This window comes from Megalops cyprinoides, chromosome 10 (genome assembly GCF_013368585.1).
Source record: "Megalops cyprinoides isolate fMegCyp1 chromosome 10, fMegCyp1.pri, whole genome shotgun sequence".
Classification (NCBI taxonomy): Eukaryota; Metazoa; Chordata; class Actinopteri; order Elopiformes; family Megalopidae; genus Megalops; species Megalops cyprinoides.
The window spans coordinates 34,502,448-34,525,755 of NC_050592.1; the positions used below are offsets into that span (position 1 = coordinate 34,502,448).

Genomic DNA, 23,308 nt, shown 5'->3' on the forward strand with positions numbered 1-23,308 from the left:
ATCCACAGAAACAAAGTGGACTTGGTCTTAGTCTCTAGAGCTGTTTGGTAACCATTAGAGAACAGAGGGGAGATTCTTAACCTTTTTTCCCTCAACATCCAAACTTTTTTGTTGTTTTTCATCCTGTCTAATCATATGTTGTGTTCCTCTGTCACATTAACTGTTTGAGTAGAATATTATTTGAGAAAGAACATTTAAAAGCACTGTATCTAATAAGATCATTGGCTGAAATGACAGAAGTTGCTCCGATTGGCTGTTGGACACAGGGCCCAGCAGAGCCATGTAGAGAGAGAGTCACGTCAATGGAAGTCCAAAATGCTTGATCTTCACATGATTCACGTAGCACTGTCACACTGCCCTCCCCTTCAGGAATTGCATATTCAACCGTAGTGACAGCACTCTGTCACAGAGGGGAAGGAAAGGAATGTTTCAAAATTCAGATCAGATTAATTTTCTAACATTTCTTTAATTCATGGTGGTTTCTGTAATCCCATGGTAACTGAGGGCCTAAATAATCTTAATGATTTAATGACTAATGTCATTTTTATGACTTTCAGATAGGACAGAAGGAGACCAACAGGTGACTATCAATGATTGTCATGAATTCATTAAATACATCTCTAATAAACCCAGAAACATGAATAGCATGTCAAGCAGTTTGTCTGTGCCCTTTCCTCTGTGTTGTCCTTGCATATAGTCTCCACCATGGTTTGCTGTGCTGCATGGGGATGCTTCAATCGCTCGGAGAAAGCAGTACAAATGTACCGTTTCCCCACTGATACGGAGAGGAGAAAAAATGGTTGGCTCAAGTCAGTAGGAGCAATCTTACTATCACTAAAGATTACAACAACAAAAAAATATGTGAGGTAATCATATTAATAGGCTGTTTGTGGTTAATGTTATGTGTTGCTAACTTTATCCAGTATCCTAGCCTAATCTAACGTTCCCTAAATCTACTAATTTAGTGGGGGGATAATCCACTAACATGCTTTAATGCACATGTTAATTTGATTCAGATGTGCTGATAATATACAATCTGATTCTTTAATGTCTTACCCTTTAAAAGTGCATCACAAACAGTCTATTCTGCTGCAACTCTACTGCGCTGCTAGTATTTGCTGATAACTTCCAGGAACTATTGAGAGGCTCCACGATCCGCCCTTGCTGTAAAAAAGGTCCATTGGAGTGAATAGAGTTGATGTGACTCTCTCTCTACATGGCTCTGGGGCCCAGTTAGCATGGACTCCTCCTTGGAATCTTGGTCATTCCAAACTGACAGAGAGGCCACATGTAGTATGTCAGTCACCTTGGTCGACTATTAATGGCTTTCTATATCCTCATCCGTCATTGCAAACCAGAGAAAATGTGTGTTTTCTTCCATTTTAATGTGGCCTAGGTGACGTCACATCATTTCTGTGTTATCGGAGGACATGAACTTCACATGCAGCATGTAGAGAGGCATGAACCTTGCCAGATGTTGGAGCCCTTACTTTGGGTTGATGCAAGTCCAGGTATTTCCAAGTGGATCAGCAGTGTCTCATCTCTCTGGTGCTGACAGAATCTCTGTAGACTCAGCTTTAGCTCTTCCCTGGGTTGTCTGTGCAGTGTCTTACACAGGCCTCTCTGAAAGCCGGACGGGAAATTCTGGACATTTCTCCAGCCCGTCACCCTCTCCGTCAGCGAGCGCGTCCCGCAGAGCGCACTTTGTTATGTACACAGAGAAGCCTTTGTCCTGCTGAGACTCTGGCAGCCTGCATGGACCCATGGAGCAGATATCACTTTCCTTGCACGTTGTTGTTCAAGTGGTGGGCCCGGTAGGGCTGAGGCCTTACGCTGGCTGGTTTGATGTGCAGAGCAATCAAGACCAGAACACTAATGATGTGAAAATGGAAGTACATGGACCTGCAGAGCAAAGGAAAACCACATAAATATAAATCCACTGCCTCTTCAAGTAAAATCCATGCACATACACGCACAGACGCAGAGGAGAGGATGACTTTAAATAAGACTAAGTAAGTAAGCAATGCTAATTATTTCATTTACCATCTCATTTTCTATTAGCAATTTATACAAAATAGCATCATTACACTATCAGGGACAGAATGCACAATACCTAAATTAAACCTACCCTAAATATACCAAGTCCATCAATGTCATAATATGTGATGTGACTATTACAAAATATAGCCAAAGACCACAAAAATGAGTTGTAACACAAGAACACAATCAGATATTGTATAAGTTTGAGCAAAATATAAACATAAGGCATGCATTCACCATTTGTCATCAGAATGTATGTTCTGGGGAAGATAAATCTAATTTCCCCAAATGTCTATATAGTACCAGTCAAAAGTTTGGACAGACCTAATTAAGATAACAGGAAACATGCATTCAAAGACATTTTGATCTAAAGACTTATGCTTATATGCTTGAAATTTGTTTCTCAGACAACAATAAATAGTGAAGCTGATGTCTACCTATGAATTTCTTTCACAAAAAATTTAATTAAATAAATTTTTGGCTACTTTGAAGAATCTAAAATATAATATCATTTTAACACTTTTTGGTCACTGCATAACTCCATTTGTGTTATTTCAGTTTTGATGTCTTTACTATTTACTACTTTACCACTAAAATGTGGAAAATAGTAAAAATAAAGAAAAAGTAGGTGCGTCCAAACTTTTGACTGGTACTGTATGTTATCTGGAAAGCGCTGCACCTGTGCTGTCCATGTCAGGGCTCCCGCCCCCTAGCTGTTGTGTTTTTGTTTTTCCCTGTCCATGTGCCTTTGTTTTCCTTGTGTTCTAGCCCTGCCCCGCTCTCCGCCCTGTCTCCGCCCACCTGATTGTCTCCACCCGCCTGCCTGCACACCTGCTTCCCATCACCTGATCAGCCCAGCCCTATATCTACCCTGCTTGTCTCTGTGTTGTTTGCCAGATCGTTTCAGTGTTTTCTGCCTGTCTCGTTTCCCGCCTGTTTTCCTGTTTGGATTTTGCTGGTTTTTGCCTTGCCTGTTCCTTGACTATGTTTTTGCCTGCCCTCCTGTCCTGATTGCCTGATCTGCCTGCCTTCAAGGTTTGACCCTGCCTGTTTCTGGTTTTGATCCTTGTTTTTCCCCTTGGACTGTCTACCTGGTATTTTGACCCTGCCTGTTTTTGGACTGCCTGCTTGTTTGACGATTCTGCTTATAAATGCCTGGAATTGGAGCACTTGTGGTCCGCGTCTGAGTCCGTGCCTGAGTCCTAACAGTCCAATTGTATGAGAGATCTTAGAGCCTACCTGTAGTACCACATAGTGGGGTCCACTGCCAGCAGGAGAAAGGGCATGACAGTGTAGCAGATAGCCAGCTGTGTGGCCAACCAGGTCAGCACGTCATACCCAAACTTCACTGCCGCAGAGGATAGCAAGTAGTGGCGAAAGTTCTTACGTACCTGAGGGAGACACAACAATATGTAAAATAAGGACAATTGGTGTTAGCACTGATTATCTTGACAACCTTTTTTGAAACAACTTGATCAATGAAAACAAGAAAGTATGTGTACATTACTGACAAGTCAAAATGAATGACAGGTAATGTGTATGATACATGCTTGATGCATACAGTGCTTTCCATATTTACTAATACCCTTGAATAAAGAAGAATAAAAGACAAATGAAAATGTAAATACTGCATCATTTCTTTAATTTTTTTGCTCAAATGTAGATTTTATTACTCTGTACTGTGCAATACTATTAAGATTAAAATATAACATTTTTACACATAAAAATATTTTGTATATGCACTTTCCTCTTAAGCCTTGCTTTTTGTTCCTATTTTCCTAATCAGGGGTATAAATATGAAAGGTACACTATAGAGATGAGTTAATGAGATGCATCTAGTTAATTTTTACATATACCAGCAGGTGTGAAAAGTTGCACAGGAGAGCTACTCCTGCAACACCCGGCACCATCCACTGTCAGGGCAGAGATATAAACTGGGAGGAGTCTGTTGCTGACATAATCACTCTTGAGGCATGTCATTCTATCCACTTTTTACCTACAGAAAAATTTAGCTGTCAAGACCTTCTCATGTACATACAGTAGTAGTATATTTAATACATGGTTTCTGTGGGGGAGGCTACCGCATGTGTGATAAGACAGAGGGAATTGTGGGTGATGTAGTAAATCGGAACAGAGCAGGCGGAGCAGCACTCACGGCTCGGGCAGCCAGGGTGATGGGGATAGCAGTCAGGAAGGTGAAGTAGTACCCAGGGTAGACTCCATGCCACAGTGCGGACAGCACAAATGTCAGTGGTGTGTGGTAACGGGGTGCCCGGTCATAGCACACACTGAGAATAAAAAGGACAAAGGGGGTTCACAAACCCACAGTGACATACCATACACACACCTATGCCCTTAAGAGCTCTGCAAAGCCTCCTCCACAGTACAGCATGTAATAATCCCTGTTAAAACTCAAACTTCATTTCAAACAAATATTTTACTAGTGATCCAAGCCTACAGCTAGCCTTGTCTTTACACCATACAGTACCATAACACCCTAATGTTTTCACTCTTCTATGCATAAAGATTTCTTTAATAATGTCCTACATACAGTGGCGGAGCCAGAGGGGTGTCAGGGGTGGCACTGGACAACCCTGATATCTGACTGGCCATCCCGGGTGCCACCCTAAAATTTCATATCACTGGCAGTTTGATGCTGATTGACATCTCATTTCACCTCTTGTTGAAAGAAGCGTTTATTTTGACATCTGGCGGCGCCTTTTTCAAATCGAGGACCAGGAGGAGAGAATATTTCCAAAGCTCACGAGTCACATGAGTGACTGACACAACTATGGCAGACCTGTGGCGAAAGCACCATTTTGAAGTAAGTTTAGTAAGGTTTAAGAAATTATAGCTACTTACTGCAGAGTAGGGCTAGCCATGATCAAACTAGTAACTTGGGCTGGTAGTTGAATTTAAGGTACAGTTATGATAATGGGGATTTGTAATTAAGATTAAGATTGGATGCTTAGAGTAACCATAGACTTATTTTTGTATAGGGGTAATATTTTGTGCAGGCATATCTTGTGTTTTCAGAAAAAACATATTGTTTGACTTGGGTGGATCAGAGAGGTCTGTACAAGTTGGTCATACCTGGTATGTCAAATTTCAGTGTGTTTTTTTTCTAAATTTACTTCCATAAATAAACTGTGCAAATGATGTCACAAACAAATGCTATCTTATCTCCTTGGTGCTTGAGCTTTATCTTCTGAAAATATTTTGGATGTTCAACACTTATAGACCCAGATTATATATTCATGAAAACAGAGTGACCCAAGTCTCTCCGGTATGTGCGTATTGTACGGTGTATGTGTGTGTAGCCACTTTCACACACTGGACGCCGGAAAGTATCCGGCCCTTAGCTGGAGGAGCTGTATGTGAGAACGCAAATGTCCGAATCAGTCGGACCGGACATGTGATGGACTTCGTTCTGCCAGCTCCCTAGTAAAAAGTCCGCCTCATGTCGGAGTGAGCCCATGTGTGAATACAGCAGGCAATATTCCGGAGAATCCACTGCGAGCGAGTGGGCGTGTTGATAACGTTTCTGTCATGGGACTGGCGCGAAACCGGAAGAATACAAACATCTGCCTCGTAGTCTTTTCTGCGTGCCTGTATATTGCTTTCCACTGTTTTGTTGACATGGCGGATACATCCAAATACATGCTATTTTGAGTCCAATGATCATTAAAGAGATAGTTAGCTATAGTTATACTGCCAAAACTTGTCTCTTACAATGATCAATAACGTTGATTAGTAGTTTATTATCTGGTTAGTAGCTAGCTAAGCTGTAGCTAAGTAACAGTGATAGGTATAGTGAGATAGGGGAACTGGTGACCTAACATTACATAGCAAACAACAAAAACTTACCTTCCTGTTATAATAAATGTATAATTAATAATAAATTATGTGTACCGGTAGCACCATTTGGATGGCAATGAGTGATTTTTTATAGGCTACCCAAAAGTACAATAGCTATGTTCGCCTTCTCCTCCTCCATGCTACATTATGTGCCTGTACCACCGAAAGGTAAGATATTGAAAAGAAAACACTTCCAACTCGCAAATGCTTTTCGTGAACTCGTCAACACTTTTCGCTCATGAAAATGCAAGCGGCGTCTAACTGGAAAATACCATGAGGAAATCTGGACGTTTCTAAACTCGCAATGATTTCAAGAGACAATGTAACATACTACAAATGTAATGATTAATGGTCGCATACGGGGTACTACACTGAAAAATAGCAGTATACAGTATATACTTGTGTAGTACGCAGTACACAGTATGCAGTAGGCGGTTTCGAATACAGCCACTGCAATTTCTGCAGCGTACTTTTTGCATCATGTCCTGCCTCCTGCACGCTCTACCCAGGCGCCGCCCCTCACCTAAACCAAACCGGAGTATTTCCTGTAGGTAAGAATGCATCTGTCACGGACAATCTCCTGTCGTGTGCTACATGTGTGAAAGGGCAATTCCGGCCAAGTTCCGGGCCTGATTCTCCGGACCTTGTCCGGTGTTCATATGTGAAAACGGCTTGTGTGTGGTTGTGTGTGTGTGAGAAAGAAATTGAGCTGCAGTTCCGAGGTAGAGACACTGGCTATTCATAGTATGTTAAAGAATTCTAGTGAAGTAACCCCGGTGGACCACACTATCTGCCACGTTGAAGAACTGTGGGTTAAGTGAATTATCACTTCTACCTCTAATCAGTATCATAGGATTCATTCATGCTCCGTAGATGCGAGGTTAGGGTTACACACAAATTTTCTGTCATGGTCTATGGACCCCCTGAAGTAGCCTTGGCCACCCACTGGCCATTCTATGTATAAAACTCTAGTTCCGCCACTGCCTATATAGTCCACACGATTAACCGAGCTGTCAGTATCTCATCCTAAATACATTTTGTATTTAGGTTTATACCAGTGTTTCTCAACCCTCTCCTGGAGGGCCCCCTGCCCTGCATGTTTTAGATCTCTCCCTGCTCCAACACAGCTGATTCAAATGATCAACTCGTTATGAACTCCTGACGCTGCTTAATAACAAACTGATCATTTGAATGTTGGGTTTGAGAGGGTTGAGAAACACTGGTTTATACAGAGGTGGACACCCCAGCTTCACAAAGTAAAAGTCCTACTGTGTATTTCTAGCCATTCACTAAACAAGGTGATTTCACTATTTAGCTCCTCTACCTGGATGAAGAGTTGTGCTAATTAAATTCAGCTGAAGTAGTGCATGGGACAAATACGTGGCAGGACTTTTACCTTCTGAAGCCAGGGTGTCCACCTCTGGGTTTATAGGATGTTGCATTCCTCTAGTCCACTGATTCTCAATCCTGCTCCTGGGGCCCCCTGCTCTGCACGTTTTCCATCTTTCCCTGCACTACCTACCTGTCTGAACTCATCAGTGGCACTTTTGATTAGCTGAGCACACCTGATTTAATCAACAGCATGTTTGGAGCAAGGAGAGATGGAAGATATTCAGGACAGGGGGGCTCCAGGAGGAGAATTGAGAAACACTGCTCTAGTCTACAGCTATTCAGCAATGTCAAACAATGTCACTCACTCACTCTGGAGCACAAAGCTCAACCCAGAAACTTTAGAGCAACAAGGATGCATTTAGATAGAAGGTTTAGCTTTATGAAATTAATTAAACTATTTCAAAATGACCAGCTGTAAAAGCAGTAGGCATGGCTCAGAGGACTCCTTTGGTCTGGAATAAGAAGACGAAAATGCAGGGTAAAAGGATTGAACTTACCACTTGAGCCACACTCCGGTCTGAATGTTCCAGTTGTCAATAAACATTTTAAAACTTGTTGCTGTCTGAAAAGACAAATAAGTAATTCTTAACAAATTCTGAGCAATTTCCTCACTGAAAAAGAGCACTTACATACCTATTTATCCTAAATAATATTTATTTAATGTAAAGCTTATAATATTAATTTTAAGTTCCCTCTCTATAGAAACATTTTAATGATACTTTTATGATACAATGTTTACATTTTGAGTCTTGAAGTACATCTTCAAGTCCTCTAGAAAATGACTCAAACTAATGCTTTTTCATACAGTGCTCATACAGTAAAAAATGTAATCTACTGAAGTGCTTTGAACAAGCTAATCCTGAGGACTCCCACAACACAGCAAGAGAACGGCAAACATGGTCTTCACAGATAATGCCCCTCTGCATTTTTTGTCCACTCACCTCAATTTTCCAGATATTCAAGTTGGAAACAAGGTCCCAAGAAACCTGTCCCTTTTCATCCACCCCTTTGAGACCGTAGCCTGCAGCATTGTTAATGGCATCAGCTGCGGAGACAAGAGGTGCGGCTTAGATGTCAGTGTTATAGGGCACAGAACTGAGTTGCCATGGTACATCTCCCAGGTGTTATAGTACCACACTCTGGCCCTGGAGGGCTGTGGTGTCTGCACTCTTCTATTCCAGTCAGGCAGTTTAACCACCTGGCTGAACTATTCATTGCTGTAATCGAACCAATAAAACTTCTCTGCACTGCTCTAAGTGCACATGGTTTAGAGAGCATTAGAAACCTGATGGACTGGAACTCTCCTGGGACCAGAGCTGCCTGTCCCTGCTTTGGTAGAGTGCTTGTAGCTAAGAACCCAAACGTTCCTGACAGGCAAGTAATTGCTTCACTTGCAGGATTGACCAGATATATAGCTTTCAACTCTGTGTTTAAGACATTGATGAGCTACAAATATCCAAAAAATGACAGTAATTCAAGGTTATGCAAGGTGAGTCACTGAAAAATGTTTAAGTCAGCTTTTAGTAACATTCGACAGCCCCTGGTAATTGTGCCAAAAACCTAACTCCGTGGGCAAATATCTGAAAATTTACATGAAATAGTGTGAGATCAATTACATAGTACAGGAGCATTTTGCCATCTGTGGGAGAAATCCTTGAATAGCACAATATACTGATACTAAAACTTTTTCTGCATAGGGGCAGTTGTAGTTGACACAAAAACAACAGCAATTTTGTATGGAGAACAAAGTCATAATTCAATAGACAATTGATTAAATTGTATCTTAACAATGACCTGGTAGCAGGAAGTGCTGCCTAGCTCAAATACATAAATTGCATATCACAAAGGGCCCCCTGTGTGTCACACAGAAGACCCCACTGTGATCTGACAAGCTGCCAGAGGCTGAGCAGCCTCGCCACCTCACTTCCTGTTAAATCCCCATCTTCTTAAATAAATGCCAACCTCATTCTCCCACACGGATAGGGCAACGATCAATAGCTATAATAATTTAAGACTCCTGTAACATTCAGGGAGGTTACAGTTACTCACCAAATGTCCAGGCAAAGTAGAACTTTGGCCTTGCTGCTTGTATTGAAAAGAAGGCATACGTCAGTCTGGTCAGAAAGGACGCCTGGCTGATGAAGTCAATGTCAGCATTGTAGGAAATGGGGAATTCTTTGGTGAGGGTCATGAACAGAAGAAGGCAAATGGCACAGATGAGCAATTTATGAATGACAGCCCCCTGTGAAAAGAATAACAAAATAGAAAACTGGGCTTTTAATCATGCAAATTTTCAAAAGGTCATAAGGTCGTTTGTAAATGAATCCTTACTTTAGGTTAATGTGGGTCACATTTTAACACAGAAATACCTTTGATTTTACCTAGGAAGGAAAAAAATCTTGCACTGGTTGGACAAATCAGTCATTTCTAATTTAGCTTCTTTTTAAAAATGAAGCCCCTTTTTGAAATTATACTTTAATTTCTCCCACTTTTTCACCCAACTTCTGTAGCTGACATTTTACATGAGACTCATCTCACCGTGACGACTTCTTCACCTGCGAAGGTGCATGAGGTGAGGCAGGTGCTATCCTCCAACACACGCACATGCAACCCATGGCTGTTTTTCAAACAACAAGTCCCATGTGGCACCAGAATGCCAAATGGAAGATGGGTGCATCTCCCTAATCTGAGCAGCTCGTAGGTGCCCAAGTGAGTGCCAGGATGCTGAGAACAATGTGAGGAGGGAACCCTGGCCAACATATCCACCCCTACCTTGGCAGAATGAAGCCAGCTTTCTTTGCCTCTCAGGGGTCCTGGTCATTTTTAACAGACGACAGGGCTATGCTTGAACCCCAGCCTTAGGGCCCAGCCTGTGCCTGAAGCAGGCGCCTAAGTCACTCAAGACCTTCACATGGTGTGTGCTTGTTACACATCATGCACATACAAAGTTTTCCTTTTAGGTTATTCTCCCCTCAGAGGAAGTGGAATTTGACATTACATGATCTGAGATCAGTACTAATTACAAGACGCCTTTGCCAGTCTCAGGGGATACATTCTAGCAATTCCCTCAAATCGGAAAATCCAACAACAGTGCACTGCACCAATCCAAATGCCTATTCTGATAAGGTTAGTGCCAGAATCTTTAGAATCTCACAAAGAATCTCTAGAAATCAGCTGAACAACTCTGCCTGACCTTCAGTTTTCAAACACTTGACACAGCTTCTCACAGAAAACTCAAAAAGAGATCCAAGCTCGAGTCAGGCATGCACATGAACTCAGCTGCAAGGTAAATCACTGACTCTGTCAGAGAACAGCACTTGGAGCCCATTGCATTTAGGTTTTTGTCTTTTCCTACCACGGGTGAAGGCTCCAGAGGCGTGCCCACGCTGTTCTGCCTGCTAGTCGCCTCTGCCAGCCTGTTCCGGATGTGCCGGCCCTCGATGAACTCCACATAGTCCCTGTAGTTACTACATGGCCCCACCAGCACACTGAGGAAGTTGAGGTGGTAGCTGAAGTACTCCAGGAGAGAGGGCCTGGAGCTGTGGGAACAAATCCACACACAATGTGTCACTTGGTATACCTTCCCTTATCTGCACGGGCACCAGAGGGGTTACTACCTGTAGCGGAGCAAGCGGGGGGACAGAGGAGGTAGCTGCCCTGGGCACACAGTTCTTCCACTTACAAAGGGGCCCACCTTGGGCCCAATCTGCCTGACTTAATTTGCATTTTTGTTGTTTAGTTGAATATTTTGAATAAAGTTTGTTTTGTGTGCCTTGATTGTGGCAAAAAAATAAAAAGTCAGACTGAGGGCGTAATGGTGTCGATCCACCTCTAGCTAAGTTTCTCGCCGCGATATTTATTTTGAATGAGCAGAGACACAATAGAGTTACAGAAAACTTTATTCGCTGTCCAGAATCCTTATGTAAGTGTACAAACAGAAAAATTACGCCCTCCATAGGAAGTAAAGGAACTAGGCGATCGCTGGCTGTCATTTTATTTCCCATCGCCGTGACTGCTGATGGAGCTGTGGTATTTAAAAATGGTCTCACGCAATTAGGTGTGCTGAAATAGCACACCTCATTGTAATCCGCATTTCTCTCCGTTCCGCCCTTCCGTCTCCGTAAGTTTCCCCTTGGATCTGTCTTGCATCTCCATACAGCCTATAATAGGCTGTATAAGGGCCAACTACAGGTCATCACCCCCTCTGCAATGAGCCATCGGAACCGCCCCCGTTTACTACTATTTTTTCCAAAAACACAATGTGCTCCTACAGACATGAATCGCTTGCTAATCCCACATATTGTAGTATTGTAGTGATAATAGTGCATCTTGAGGGTGGAGAGTAGAATTTGGAATTATTTTTGTGTCTCTTTTGACATGAAGGTGTTCCAGTGTTATAGGTTAGATGTGTTCTTCAAATTAAAAGGGGGAAAAAAGAATCTTATCCTACTACTTGTTTACCCTAGGAGGATTTGGTATCCTATTCATGCTTTGCTCTTGTCATTTAACATGTGTTAACTGCAGTCAGTTTGTCTCTAGGGCTAATCTTTGTTTTCAGTAACTAAAGAACCAAGGGAGAAGGTAGGTTAAGAAGCTGAGGTGCATGCAGACAGAAGTATGGCGTATATGCCATAATACATACTGCACGGCAAGTCGTCTCTGCTCTGCTTTGAGGTCATCGGCCTTGCAACCCATACCTGAAAGGGGCATTCACAATGGAGATGTGTGAGAAACAATTACAGCGGTTTCACTGCTTCACAATGGAAAGTACTGAGAGGTACAATGGAGGATACATAATCTCTTCACACTGGAAAAAACCTTATCTTAATTAGATTAATTAATTTCTCCTTACCATCGTGCACTTGGAAGGCCAAAGTCGTGATCTTCTGAGTTATTATCATCAGCGGTCTGGAAGGAGAGTTCAGCCTTTAGTGTTTGCATTGTGTGTAAGTATGAATCAGTCTGGAGAACAGTGAGGAGGCCAGGCATCTTTCTGCCTTTAGTGTTTCTCTCTGGAAATGATCAGTGGCAGCCATGTGTATGACAGTTTGCTCTTCTTTCACAGCTTGGTAGAATACACAACGCCATCTGTCTGCACCACAAGCTCAAGCTCATAGTCCTGTGAGGCCAGTCATATCTGACACCACCTAGTAATGCCAGATGAATGTTAGTTCAAGAATGCAGAAGACATGCATGTGTCCATTAATTCCTTAAGCACCATGTAAAGCATAAAGACTGTTAAAGATAAGTACCTGCACACTGATTTCTCTCTCCGACAAATGCTCTTCTGCTTTGTAAGGAATATACCCCATGTAAAATGAATGTAAAATGTGATTTGCTCAATCTCCTGAAATGTTCTTGCAAATTAAACTGGTTTGCACACAGTGGAACCTGGTGTCTCAGGAAGGCTCATTTCTACTTTCTGTCCACAGGCAACCATTTGGTCCACTGTTCATGAGTTGGGAGAGTGATTGGGTTTATCAGCCTCTTTGTTCTTGAACTGTGGGTGGACCATCATGGTGAGTCCTGTGACTTATAAAGACACTCACTGTGTAACATTTCTTAGTATTTGCCCTGCCTTGTGGTAGTCGGTGTACTTGTACATTGTGGTCGTCATTTACTCTCTTCAGTGAACAGCACTTGACTGGAACTGGTCTGAACTCGGTGATATCTCACAGGTAGCAATTCTTGGCCTGAGCAGACATTAGGTGTGATAAGGCAACTTTTACAAACAATCATTGTTCTTTGTGTGGTCCTCTTTGTTCACACTGAATAAAAGTATTCTTTTGCAAGCTTGAAACCTGTGTATGCACACATCTCTGTTACAGATTTACATTTATTCATTTGGCAGACGCTTTTATCCAAAGCGACTTACATAGGTAACACTTCTTTACAATGTTATCCATTTATACAGCTGGATATTTTACTGAGGCAATTGTGGGTTAAGTACCTTGCCCAAGGGTACAGCAGCGTCCCAGCGGGGACTGAACCGGCAACCTTTCGGTTACGAGTCCTGCTCCTTAACCACTATACTACACTGCCGCCGATTACAGATCAAGATTATTTCCATAAAAAGGGGGTTGATGCAAAGTGTAAGTAGCTATGATGAAAAAAACACATGCTCTGGAGGAAATGGCATAAACTATCTTGATAAATAAGATAAGACTGATACGTCATCAACTGACATATGGCACCCTAACACCCATGCAAAACAGAGCACTCTCCCGCCTTTCTTACTGAACATAATTGGAGCCAGCTCTTGTGTTTGATTTTGATAAGGCATGCTAGATACTCAAAAGCAAAGCTGAGCATTGGTGAGCATAACAAAGAGCTCACTGTGGGAGGGGCACAAGGAGACAGAACACCAGCTCTTTCACGTGAGACCACCATCCAGGGGCATAATAAAATAAAATTCAGATGACCTCCCAGCCTCCCAGAATAACCGTCTTCATGGCTTTTCCTTACCCCATGCAATGCCGAGGTTCTCACCAGGGAGGAGAGTGTAATAGCACCTTTGATTGCCAACAGTAGGGGTATCTTATCAGTTCAGTATTTATCCAAGGGAGTGTTTGCAACTCCCGGCAGCAACGCTTGAAAATGACTGATGAGAAAGAAAAACTCACCAGAGGAGTGGCTGTCCACTCAGTGAGGTTATGCCTGTTTGTATGTGAAACCTAGAAATCACAGTTCTGTTTCACCTGCCAATTGAAGTTTGATCATGCAAATGTTAAAAACAGAAGTGTGTCGATGAAAACATTTCCTGTGACTACACTCTCCATGCTTTTTAAGACAAAGTATAAGATTGAAAAGTAACTCTATACACTCTAATTAACCTGTACACTTCTGGTGCCATGGAGGAATGCAAGGGCCACTAACAAAGTCACCATTTCACTGCTGAAGGCAGCATGACCACACATTTGAATCTTAGGATCTTTTATGTAACTATGGGAACTTGGCCTGTGTGTACTGAAATCACAGATCTGCTTGATAGTATATAGCCTGCTGTGTGTCAGGTGCTTATGAGCTGGAATATAGGTTGTTGTGAGTACCTCTGGGTTGCTATGCAATTTCTGGTTCTGAAACATTTCATCATCATCATCATCCTTCATGTCAAGTTTCAGAAACAGCAGCTACAAGATGACCTGCCAACAGCCAAAAAAATAATCATATATTGATGTTCTGGCAGCTGTTTTGGGGAATAGGAATATAGGAATATAGGAAGCAGAGAGAGCAAGGGACATGGAAGCATAAAGACTCAATGGCTACAACATGCAAGCTCCAAGCCAAAAACCTTAAACAGAAAGGAAAGATGAAGACCTGAATTAGTTGTGGTGAGAGTACGAGACTTTATTTGATACACACAGGAATACCATGACACAGAAGCAAGATATGTGGAATGAAACAGCCAGGAAATTTGGGAAAAATGTCGTTTTTTAAAATTACCCACAGTTGTTCTGTATGGTCAACACTTAGCAAGAAACCAAGATGTAAGTGAACATGGGTGATTCAAAACTGTGGATGACTGAGCGAGGATGCTTCAGACACAATCCCATATGTTTGCTTTACAGCATGTATCAGGGAATAGAGCTCTGTACCAACAAAATCACTATGTTCAGCGTTCCTGGATCATGTCAAGGTTGGGGGAGCCTATACAATGGCAGGGCTATATTATGACCAATCACATCAGGTAGATTGCTCCATATTCAACTGCCCCCACAAACATTCTCACCACGTCCTAGCATGAAATAAGTGCTGATAACCACATCCCGCAGACCCACACATGGAAAAATCTTTTGTCCCCTTGGTCCGTCTACTGTAATGGAGATGATTTCTGAACTCACCCAGAGAAATCAGTGGACAGGATGCCATAGCTGAATATGATGGCTCTGCTGACATGGCATATTGTGAGGTAGCCCATTGCCATAACCAGAGAATACCTGGGAAAACACAGTGCAAAAATACCTTAGGAAACTTTTACATTAAAACAAATGGCAAAAATAAAATTAAAGAAAGCAATATGGTGCTTATATTGAGACTTGAACTGGTAAAGTGTGGCATCAGGCCACAGTAGCGTATGACATGCTCTAATATGATGATTGCTGCCTGGGGAAGAACGTAGGCTGAAACCTAGCTTTCTGAATGTGCGTACACAAGCTATCCTACTCTAGGACCTATACATCACAGCTCCTTAACAGCTACTATGGCTTGGAGCTATGTTTTAGTACATATCAGCTTCTTTGTGCTCGCCCTGTGTTTCCCCACACTTGTCCTTTGAGATTTTACATGCCATTGGCATTTCATTCATAGCAGTTTTGTGGTGCGATACTGAGTCAATTACCTGGAAATGGTATCTGACTGCACTAGCTATATGTATGTACATTACATTCAGGGTAAAAAACAGCAAATAACTCTTGAGAGGGAGGTGTTTCAGCACAATAAATGACTCTACAATCAGAATAATTACAAACTATTATTAAGAATGATTTATTATTACCAAATAAAAAGCCTTGGCTTTTGAAGTTGTTCAGACATCTTTCACTTTCAAACTGCCTGTAGATCCAAACACAGCTATGGCCCTGTTCACACCTGGCATTAACATGCGTCTTGGGTGATTCGATCACAAGTGGACAGCTCTAAGTACATCTGTTCACACCTGGCATTAAAATGCGTCTCCACATGCATCTCGAGTGACCATTTGTGATCGGATCTCACTTCCCCGCTCTATATGCAAATAAACACGTACATCATTTCCGTTTGCAAATGTAAGTTTACACATCATTTAAAGGTCTGTTTGAACGAAGCTTGTTATGACTGTCACTATGAAATAACGCGTGTTGTATCTGTAAATGAAAACCTAGTTGACTAGCAAGCTACTCCGTTCATCACTGAAATTAAATACCCTTAACACAGCTGCAGCTGATCTTTTGTTAAATTCTGTTTATCGTTGGAAAAAGCAGAAACGCTAGATTAGAACATTTTGAACTTCACCGTATTTGTCTGGCACGTTGCCACTATCTTTGAATTAATAGGCTAAGCAAGATATTTTGTTTCCAATGTTTCTTACGTATTCACTGCAATGAAAATGTTTCATGATGTAGTTTAATATCAAAGGATATTTGCTGGTTTGCTAGTATTGTGAATACATCTATGAATTACTTTTCTAAAACCGAAGCGCGCTTGTTATGGAAGAAGGGACATTCTTAAATGCTTAACGTGAAAAGGCTTAACGTGGCTTAATGTTCCAATACAGCGATCAATGATCACAAAATTTCTCTCAGACATCTCTTGTCATAAACACTTTCACCTGTCAAAAAATCTAAACCGAAATCCTACGAGTATGGACATTATCTTACATTAAGCGTTTTCCTCTCCATTGACGCCCATTATAAGGAAAAGGCTTAACGTAAGATAATGACCATATTCCTTGGATTTCGGTTTTGATTTGTTGATATGTGAAAGTGTTTATGACAAGAGATGTGTGAGAGAAATTTGGTCTTCTTTGATCGATGTTTATGTACATATTGTGTCATAGGATTTCGGTTTGATCACAGTTTTGGAACATCAAGCCACGTTAAGCATTTTAGAATGTCCTCTTGATATTCATGATATCGTAAATCTTCACTCCCACAATAGCTAGTTCACTAACATTTATTTGTAGAACTACAACACTTCACGTATTATTCATAATACAATTTTTCCATGTCATATATTGCATTACACCTTTGCGGCTTGGAAGCATTTGAAGTAGGCTAGCTTGCAAACTCTAGTTGTTGTTGCCTGTTGTCACACTTTTAAACCCTTTCGCACTTATTTTTAGCGCGGGTGTTGGGCTATGTTACATGAGTCATTATGTTTTCATTAGCGTTATTAAGCTTCTCATAGTTTTCAGTTAGCATTTGCTATATTTCTAACATTAAATCTCTGTTATCTCAAAGCTAAAATTAGCTAGAATTTTTCCAATCTTGTGTTCTAATTGCACTGGTTCTAGTTTACGCACGAAACAGCTAATCGCACCGGTGTGAACGCTGTTGGCGCGCGAATGAGTACGTACTTTCGCTTATGCAGAGGACGTCAGTTGAGTGGGCGGTCCTTCAATGTGGCCCAGGACACATTCGCGGTCACACTGCTAAAAGAATGTGGACATATGCGGCTCAGACCACCCCCGAATGTAGGCCTGTAGGCCTACTTAGTGGTGTCCACTTGTGATCGGATCACCCAAGACGCATGTTAATGCCAGGTGTGATCAGGGCTTAAAAGTGGTATTTATTGTTACAGACAGTTGCATGACAATGGATGTCCCCATCCTTAGGTGTAGGTTATAACACTGGAGTCACTTGGGGTGAAAGGCAGAAACTCCTTCAGGGCAAAGTTTCAAACACGCTTTTTCTGCAGGTGTCCAGTTTGGCCAAAGTTAGCACAGGAGAATCTGGATTTGCAACTAAACTGCATTGTGATTTCAGACAAAAGGCGGACAATTCTACACCCACCTCTGTCTCATCTAATCAGTCTGGAGATCAGGTGACAATATTTGTGCTGGATTTGTGTTCAGTCTTATTCTCCGAAAGAATACAGTTATTGGCAATCCATTCAAACCACAGGGCGTGAGGTAAACATTACTGTGCCCATATCACCACAGAGATTCCCTGTTTGTCTGGTGTATGAAATTTTTTTAATTGTGCATTAAAAGTTCTCATTAATTAGATTCTATTTTCTGACCTGTACACTCCCACGTGCTGCCATCTCTGACAGTGGAGGTGGATGTGCACATGTGCAAGGCCTGAGACGCCTGCTGAACAAACAATAAAGCCTTTCTCTGAGGGCTTCAGAATTCACAGCAACCGATGCATGCCTCACCTACTTACCTCAGATATTATACACATGGGGAAACACGTAGCCATTTCTGAATTTGTGTGACAATTCTTCTGCCATGCACAAATGGCATTCGATGACAGAATGATAGTCTGTGGGGATGTGGCATGGGTCAATATTCTAACATGACATTAAACCCTGAAAGGTAGCTCAATGGACTGTTACAACAGATAATCTGGTGCCCTGGCGGTATTCAAAATACTGTAGTACTCTGGCACGCTTACCTGTGGATGTTGTGTATGTCAGCTTTGATCATGATTAGGTAGCAGGCGAGCACCAGGATAAAAATATGAGCCGAATACCTGTAATAAAGGCATGGACATCAAAGGTCAGACATTATTAATCAATAACACAGTCACAGAATGACTTCTGGCAGGGTAACAAGGATGTTCCATCCTTCATGCCTTCATCTTGCAACTGCAGTAATAATCCTCAGCTACACAGTTCTCTACTGTCAGGTCCCTGTACAGAGAAAGGAAAGCTTCCATAAGGAGGGACATCAAATATAAAGCTGACACTGATTCACTGTGCAGTTTCAACCAATCAACAAAACAGACACAGGTGAAACACCAAAAGAGTCATGGATGCAATGTGGGTTTATTTTCAATGAAAAACATAGAGGAAAGCCTCCAAACTGGAACTTTTCTGCTACTATGTAATCACTTGAAGTCAGATTGCACTTATTGCTTTTAATGTCATTTTTAGCACACTGCGGCCAGCAGATAAGGGTGAACGTTGAACAGCACGCCTTTACCAGCCAAAGCAGAATATGAGGAAAGCAATGCCGAGGAGTGTGGCGATGGCATGGCGCACCACTGGGCCCACACGCTGGGGGCTGAGGTACAGGCGGAACCAAAAGGCAGTCACCAGCGCAAAGACCTGGCAGGCCAAGAAGTTCACCTGGAGAAGAAGATGAAACAGAAAGACACAGGGAGGGATAGAGACAGAGAGAGAGAGAGGGATTTTATTTTATTATTTTATTTGGCACTCTAAACAAAGAGCAGGAAAGTAAACACCCCCCCCCCCCCCCCCCCCCAAAAAAAAAAAAAAAACTATATATAGATAAAGAATCAAAATCAACACAAAAATAAAGAACAAGACATCTTTTCAAAACATTTAAAAAACAATGTCCTACATGTGTGCCCTCAAGTCAACACTTAAGCTTTATCCTCATTTACACAACAAATAACCCCTATTAATGCCCAGCTTTAACAAAGAATTTGTTCTATATCATTATACCGTTGGCTTTCCTGGTTAGCCTTCTGTGATTTTAAGATGGCCAGTTTTGTGAGTAGGTGTGTGTGTGTGTGTGTGTGAGAGAGAGAGAGCGAGAGAGAGAGAGAGAGAGAGAGAGGCTACAAACAGGGTCCTGACTACTGTATCAATGGAACTGACAAAACTCTGACGCTCGACGTGGGCAACGTGCAAAGCAGTACAGCAGCGCCTGAATTGTGAAGACAAAGCACTGTGCTACTGTTGGCATCCAGCTTCCAAGAGACGCAGTTGCCACCAACACAAGACTTGCATCACTGTCACTGTGTGGAACTGCATGCTATAAACTTTGAAATATTCTCATACAGGAAAACGAAATAAAACAATGAACGAAATGAACATGCCTATAATCCATAAACACATTTAAACGTATTAGCATGTAGGTGAAAACTTTGTCATTGGGCCCTTAACTATGTGGTGAAAATGCCTCTTGGTTCCCTGACTTAAAATAACTGGATGGTAAAAGGGGCGGAGACCGAAGTCTGTATGCGACTCACATGCTGGAAATTAAATCCAAAGTATTTAACTTAATAAAAGCTCTCAAGCACAGTGGTGCAGCGGAGGAGGAATGACCCAGCTGTGCACATGTCCTTCTTCCGCAGCGATACTACTGTGTTGTCATCTCAGTTAGTTTTGAATTTTACACGCATGCCGTAAGCCCACTTTGAAAACGTCAATCCACGTGTAAAGCACACAAGTTACACTGCATCATTGGAAAAGGCCAAACCTGTACTGGAGCATAAATCTTGTCACAGCCTTATCTACTACTAGCTTTAAACCAAACAACACACCAGCGTGTCATTGCAGTGTTTTCTGAGGTCAGTTAAGGGGCATGTCCGAACTGGGACAAATATCAGGCAATCCGAACATTTTGTATTCAAAGACACCAGTTCGTCAAGCAGAACAGCGAACTATTCTACATATCACTTCATGCTACAGTGCCATTCCGCTTTGGTTTCCACTCACCAATCATCTTACTTATTTCTGAAATTAATTGATGAAAACTTAAAATGGTGTGCTGATTTTGACACGGACTACAAGTGAACAGAAGAGCCAGTTGATTGCAATAACGGGATACAGAAATCTAGTGATATGCAGAACAGGGAACACATTGCTTCTCTTGCACCAAATATTTAGACATTTATGTATTGTCTAGGGAAAACACTACATTTTCTTTTTGAATTATCTTAGTATATAGCCTACAACGGATTCAGGCCATCTCTGAGTTCTAGAAAATGTTGCTTTCTAATCAGGCTGTAGGCTAGCTACTTGGCAGGGAATCGCGCGACTCATTGAAACTGAGCACGGATTTTCCAGTGACATCGGCGGCTTTATAACGCTCACGTACATGTTGATCAATCTGAAATAGTAGGCTAATAACATGACATTCAAAAGGGTACGCTTACTCAGTTTATTTCATTTTCGTCTTGTGAGCTGTCTACTTCAGGTTTTACAAAGTTGTTAAGTCGCAAACAGACCTTGTAAGCTTGCCAATTTTACGAAACGCCTTTGAATTCAACAGTTTTTGACGAGTTTTCCTCGTATCGGATGAAAAAGGACAGTTTTCATAAAATAAGGTGGCAATCTAACATTTATGCACACGTTTGTGCCATTATGTGCCAATCCAATATTTTCAACTAATGTAAATATTCTAAGTCAACTTTAGTTCGTCAGCTTCAACGGAAAGTCAATCAGTTAATACGGGACATTGTTGCTGGTTGGCTAGACTCTTGAGATCAATTTTGATTGTCTTCCTACCTGATCCAGTGGGATCCCAACGAAGACGCTGACAGGATGCAAAAATATGGAACCTGTTGTTCTATACGAGACGCTTGACTGATCTCCCATTCTGCATTTCTACAGATCCCAAATCTCAGTAACGCCGCTTCAGAATGGAAATGAAAAGTTATAGTTGGTTAGTTTAACACTTCAACGGTGTAATAAGTCAACGTGGTACTTCGTTCATTGGTGGTTATAAACCGAGTCACCCCATGCAGTCCCCTCTGACTGCTGCGTAAGTAAGAGGTGGATCGGTGTCTGTTCGTAACAGTAGCCTAACCAAAAGCTATGTCATTCCAGGGAGCCGTACGGGATAGGTGCCGCAAAATAGCAAGGCGGGGCACGGAAGTGTCAATAAAACGAGTGTGTTGTCTGAGTCTGTAAGTGTGAGGTCATTTTCATTGAATTGAAGAGATTCTCCCACATTGCCTGCATCTTATTTGTTTGTCAAGCACGCGCGTCTCCTCGTTCATTGCTAGTGAAAAGTTCATTTCTGATTATTCGTGATTACAGATTGTTGGGCATCAGTAAGGAGGTTTCAGTTCTGGCTAGCGACATCGCTGGTATCACACATGACGGCACATGGGGGCGTCACAGTTAGAAACTAAAGACACTTTTACACATGAAACCAGCTTCAGCTCAGGGTTTGAATCCCCGTTTCCCCCACTTTTAATTGTTTATACTAGACTGTGAACCCAATAATTTCATGGGCCCCCTCCGTTTAGACAGGACCGACCCAATCGCGGGTTTGCAAACCAACAATGTACGAAATGACCAGAAAAGAGAGTTCGCAGACGGCTAAGCGAATGTCGGTGAAGATACTCAGGATAATGTCCTGTGCACTTAAATTCGACAGTCCCAACTGCTGTCTGTCCTTCTCCCTTTTCCTCACTGTCTCTTTTCTTTCCTTGTTGTTACATCAGTTTTAGCAAACTCTTCACGAACTTGCTGGCTAACATTTCGTAAAACTGGTGGCTGGCTAAATTTCATGGTTTATAGTAGTATCATGACAGTTGCCTTTAGGATACAATGCTGCTCCGGCATTAGAGGAAACGGAGACAGTTTACGATGATATTTTCTACATTGTAAAATGTGACCCAGTATGAATGAGAACGTCTTTGTGTGCATAGTCATGAAATCTGAAATGTGCCTCATGTACAAAAGCATCAAACTGGCACACACAAGAACGTGTGTGTACTTTTAGGTCACCTTATCCATTAGGTTTATCTCACATCAGTAGTTTCAGCGTGGCACACGTGTCCTTAAATGAGATGACATAGCTTCCCGAGCAGGCAGGTTGAACCAGTTCTTTTTAACCATCTTTCCCATTCCATACATAAGTTTACAAAGACCACGCCTGTGGTGCCCCACCCACTCGCTTTACGCGAGGCCGGACTAAACCAGTAGGCTAAACAGCATGGCGAAACCCAGATTTTCCCAGAACTAGGGTGAGCTGAAATGCTGGATTTACAGTGAATTGCTCAGTAGATGTATAAAGAAGGGTTTCGCGGCAGTTTGACCGGTTTTTCATTTCTCGTTTCATTCATTGTCAGCATCCTGCCGGTCCGGCTCCACAACTGGAACATTTTACACGGCCGCATATAACCTATGTTATGAATCTAACTAGATTTTAATTGTATCTTTGCTATATTATTTATCTCCTCTTATGACATGATTTTCCGATAAAATCTGTGGCCATGAAGAAATTCCGGAAGATTATTATTATTATTATTATTATTATTATTATTATTCACTGTTGCCTCACAGGGTCATGTGCTGTCCCCACCGCTCCCCCTCGGACTCCTCAGTCTCCTGACTCAACAGAGTGTGACTCTGGTGCAGCCACAGCAACTTAGAGCTGAAAATGCTCAAAACAGTGGAGATGATGGTGGACTTCAGGAGGAATCCCACACCCCTGACCCTCCTCACCATACTAGGCAGCGCTGTCTTGGCTGTGGAGACCTTCAGGTTTCTGGGAACCACAATTTCCAAAGACCTGAAGTGGGAGACCAACACCATCTCCATTGCAAAAAAGACCCAGCAGAGGAGATACTTCCTACGCCAGCTGAAGAAATTCAACCTGCCACAGGAATTGCTG

The 23,308-nt window shown here is 42.0% G+C and overlaps 1 protein-coding gene across 1 annotated transcript; it reads right to left on the reverse strand.

The window, feature by feature from the left end:
* Positions 1 to 668: 668 nt before the first annotated feature.
* On the reverse strand, positions 669 to 21,478 carry mboat1 (membrane bound O-acyltransferase domain containing 1). The gene is made up of 13 exons (XM_036539843.1): positions 21,190 to 21,478; positions 18,914 to 19,059; positions 18,384 to 18,461; positions 15,132 to 15,227; positions 12,143 to 12,198; positions 11,933 to 11,987; positions 10,646 to 10,829; positions 9,340 to 9,532; positions 8,232 to 8,335; positions 7,788 to 7,852; positions 4,196 to 4,328; positions 3,280 to 3,431; positions 669 to 1,902 (listed from the first exon to the last, which is right to left on the reverse strand). Exons 1-13 carry the CDS (start codon positions 21,277 to 21,279, stop codon positions 1,776 to 1,778), a joined length of 1,479 nt encoding a protein of 492 aa, XP_036395736.1. The 5' UTR covers positions 21,280 to 21,478; the 3' UTR covers positions 669 to 1,775.
* Positions 21,479 to 23,308: the final 1,830 nt, after the last annotated feature.

Excerpts from the sequence above, each read along its gene's own strand:
- mboat1 (XM_036539843.1), bottom strand. The coding sequence starts at position 21,279 with ATGGGAGATCAGTCAAGCGTCTCGTATAGAACAACAGGTTCCATATTT. Across the intron at positions 10,830-11,932 it reads CAGAGACGACTTGCCGTGCA|CTCCAGGCCCTCTCTCCTGG; the intron begins GTATGTATTATG and ends TTGTTCCCACAG. Across the intron at positions 3,432-4,195 it reads TCACCCTGGCTGCCCGAGCC|GTACGTAAGAACTTTCGCCA; the intron begins GTGAGTGCTGCT and ends TGTCTCCCTCAG.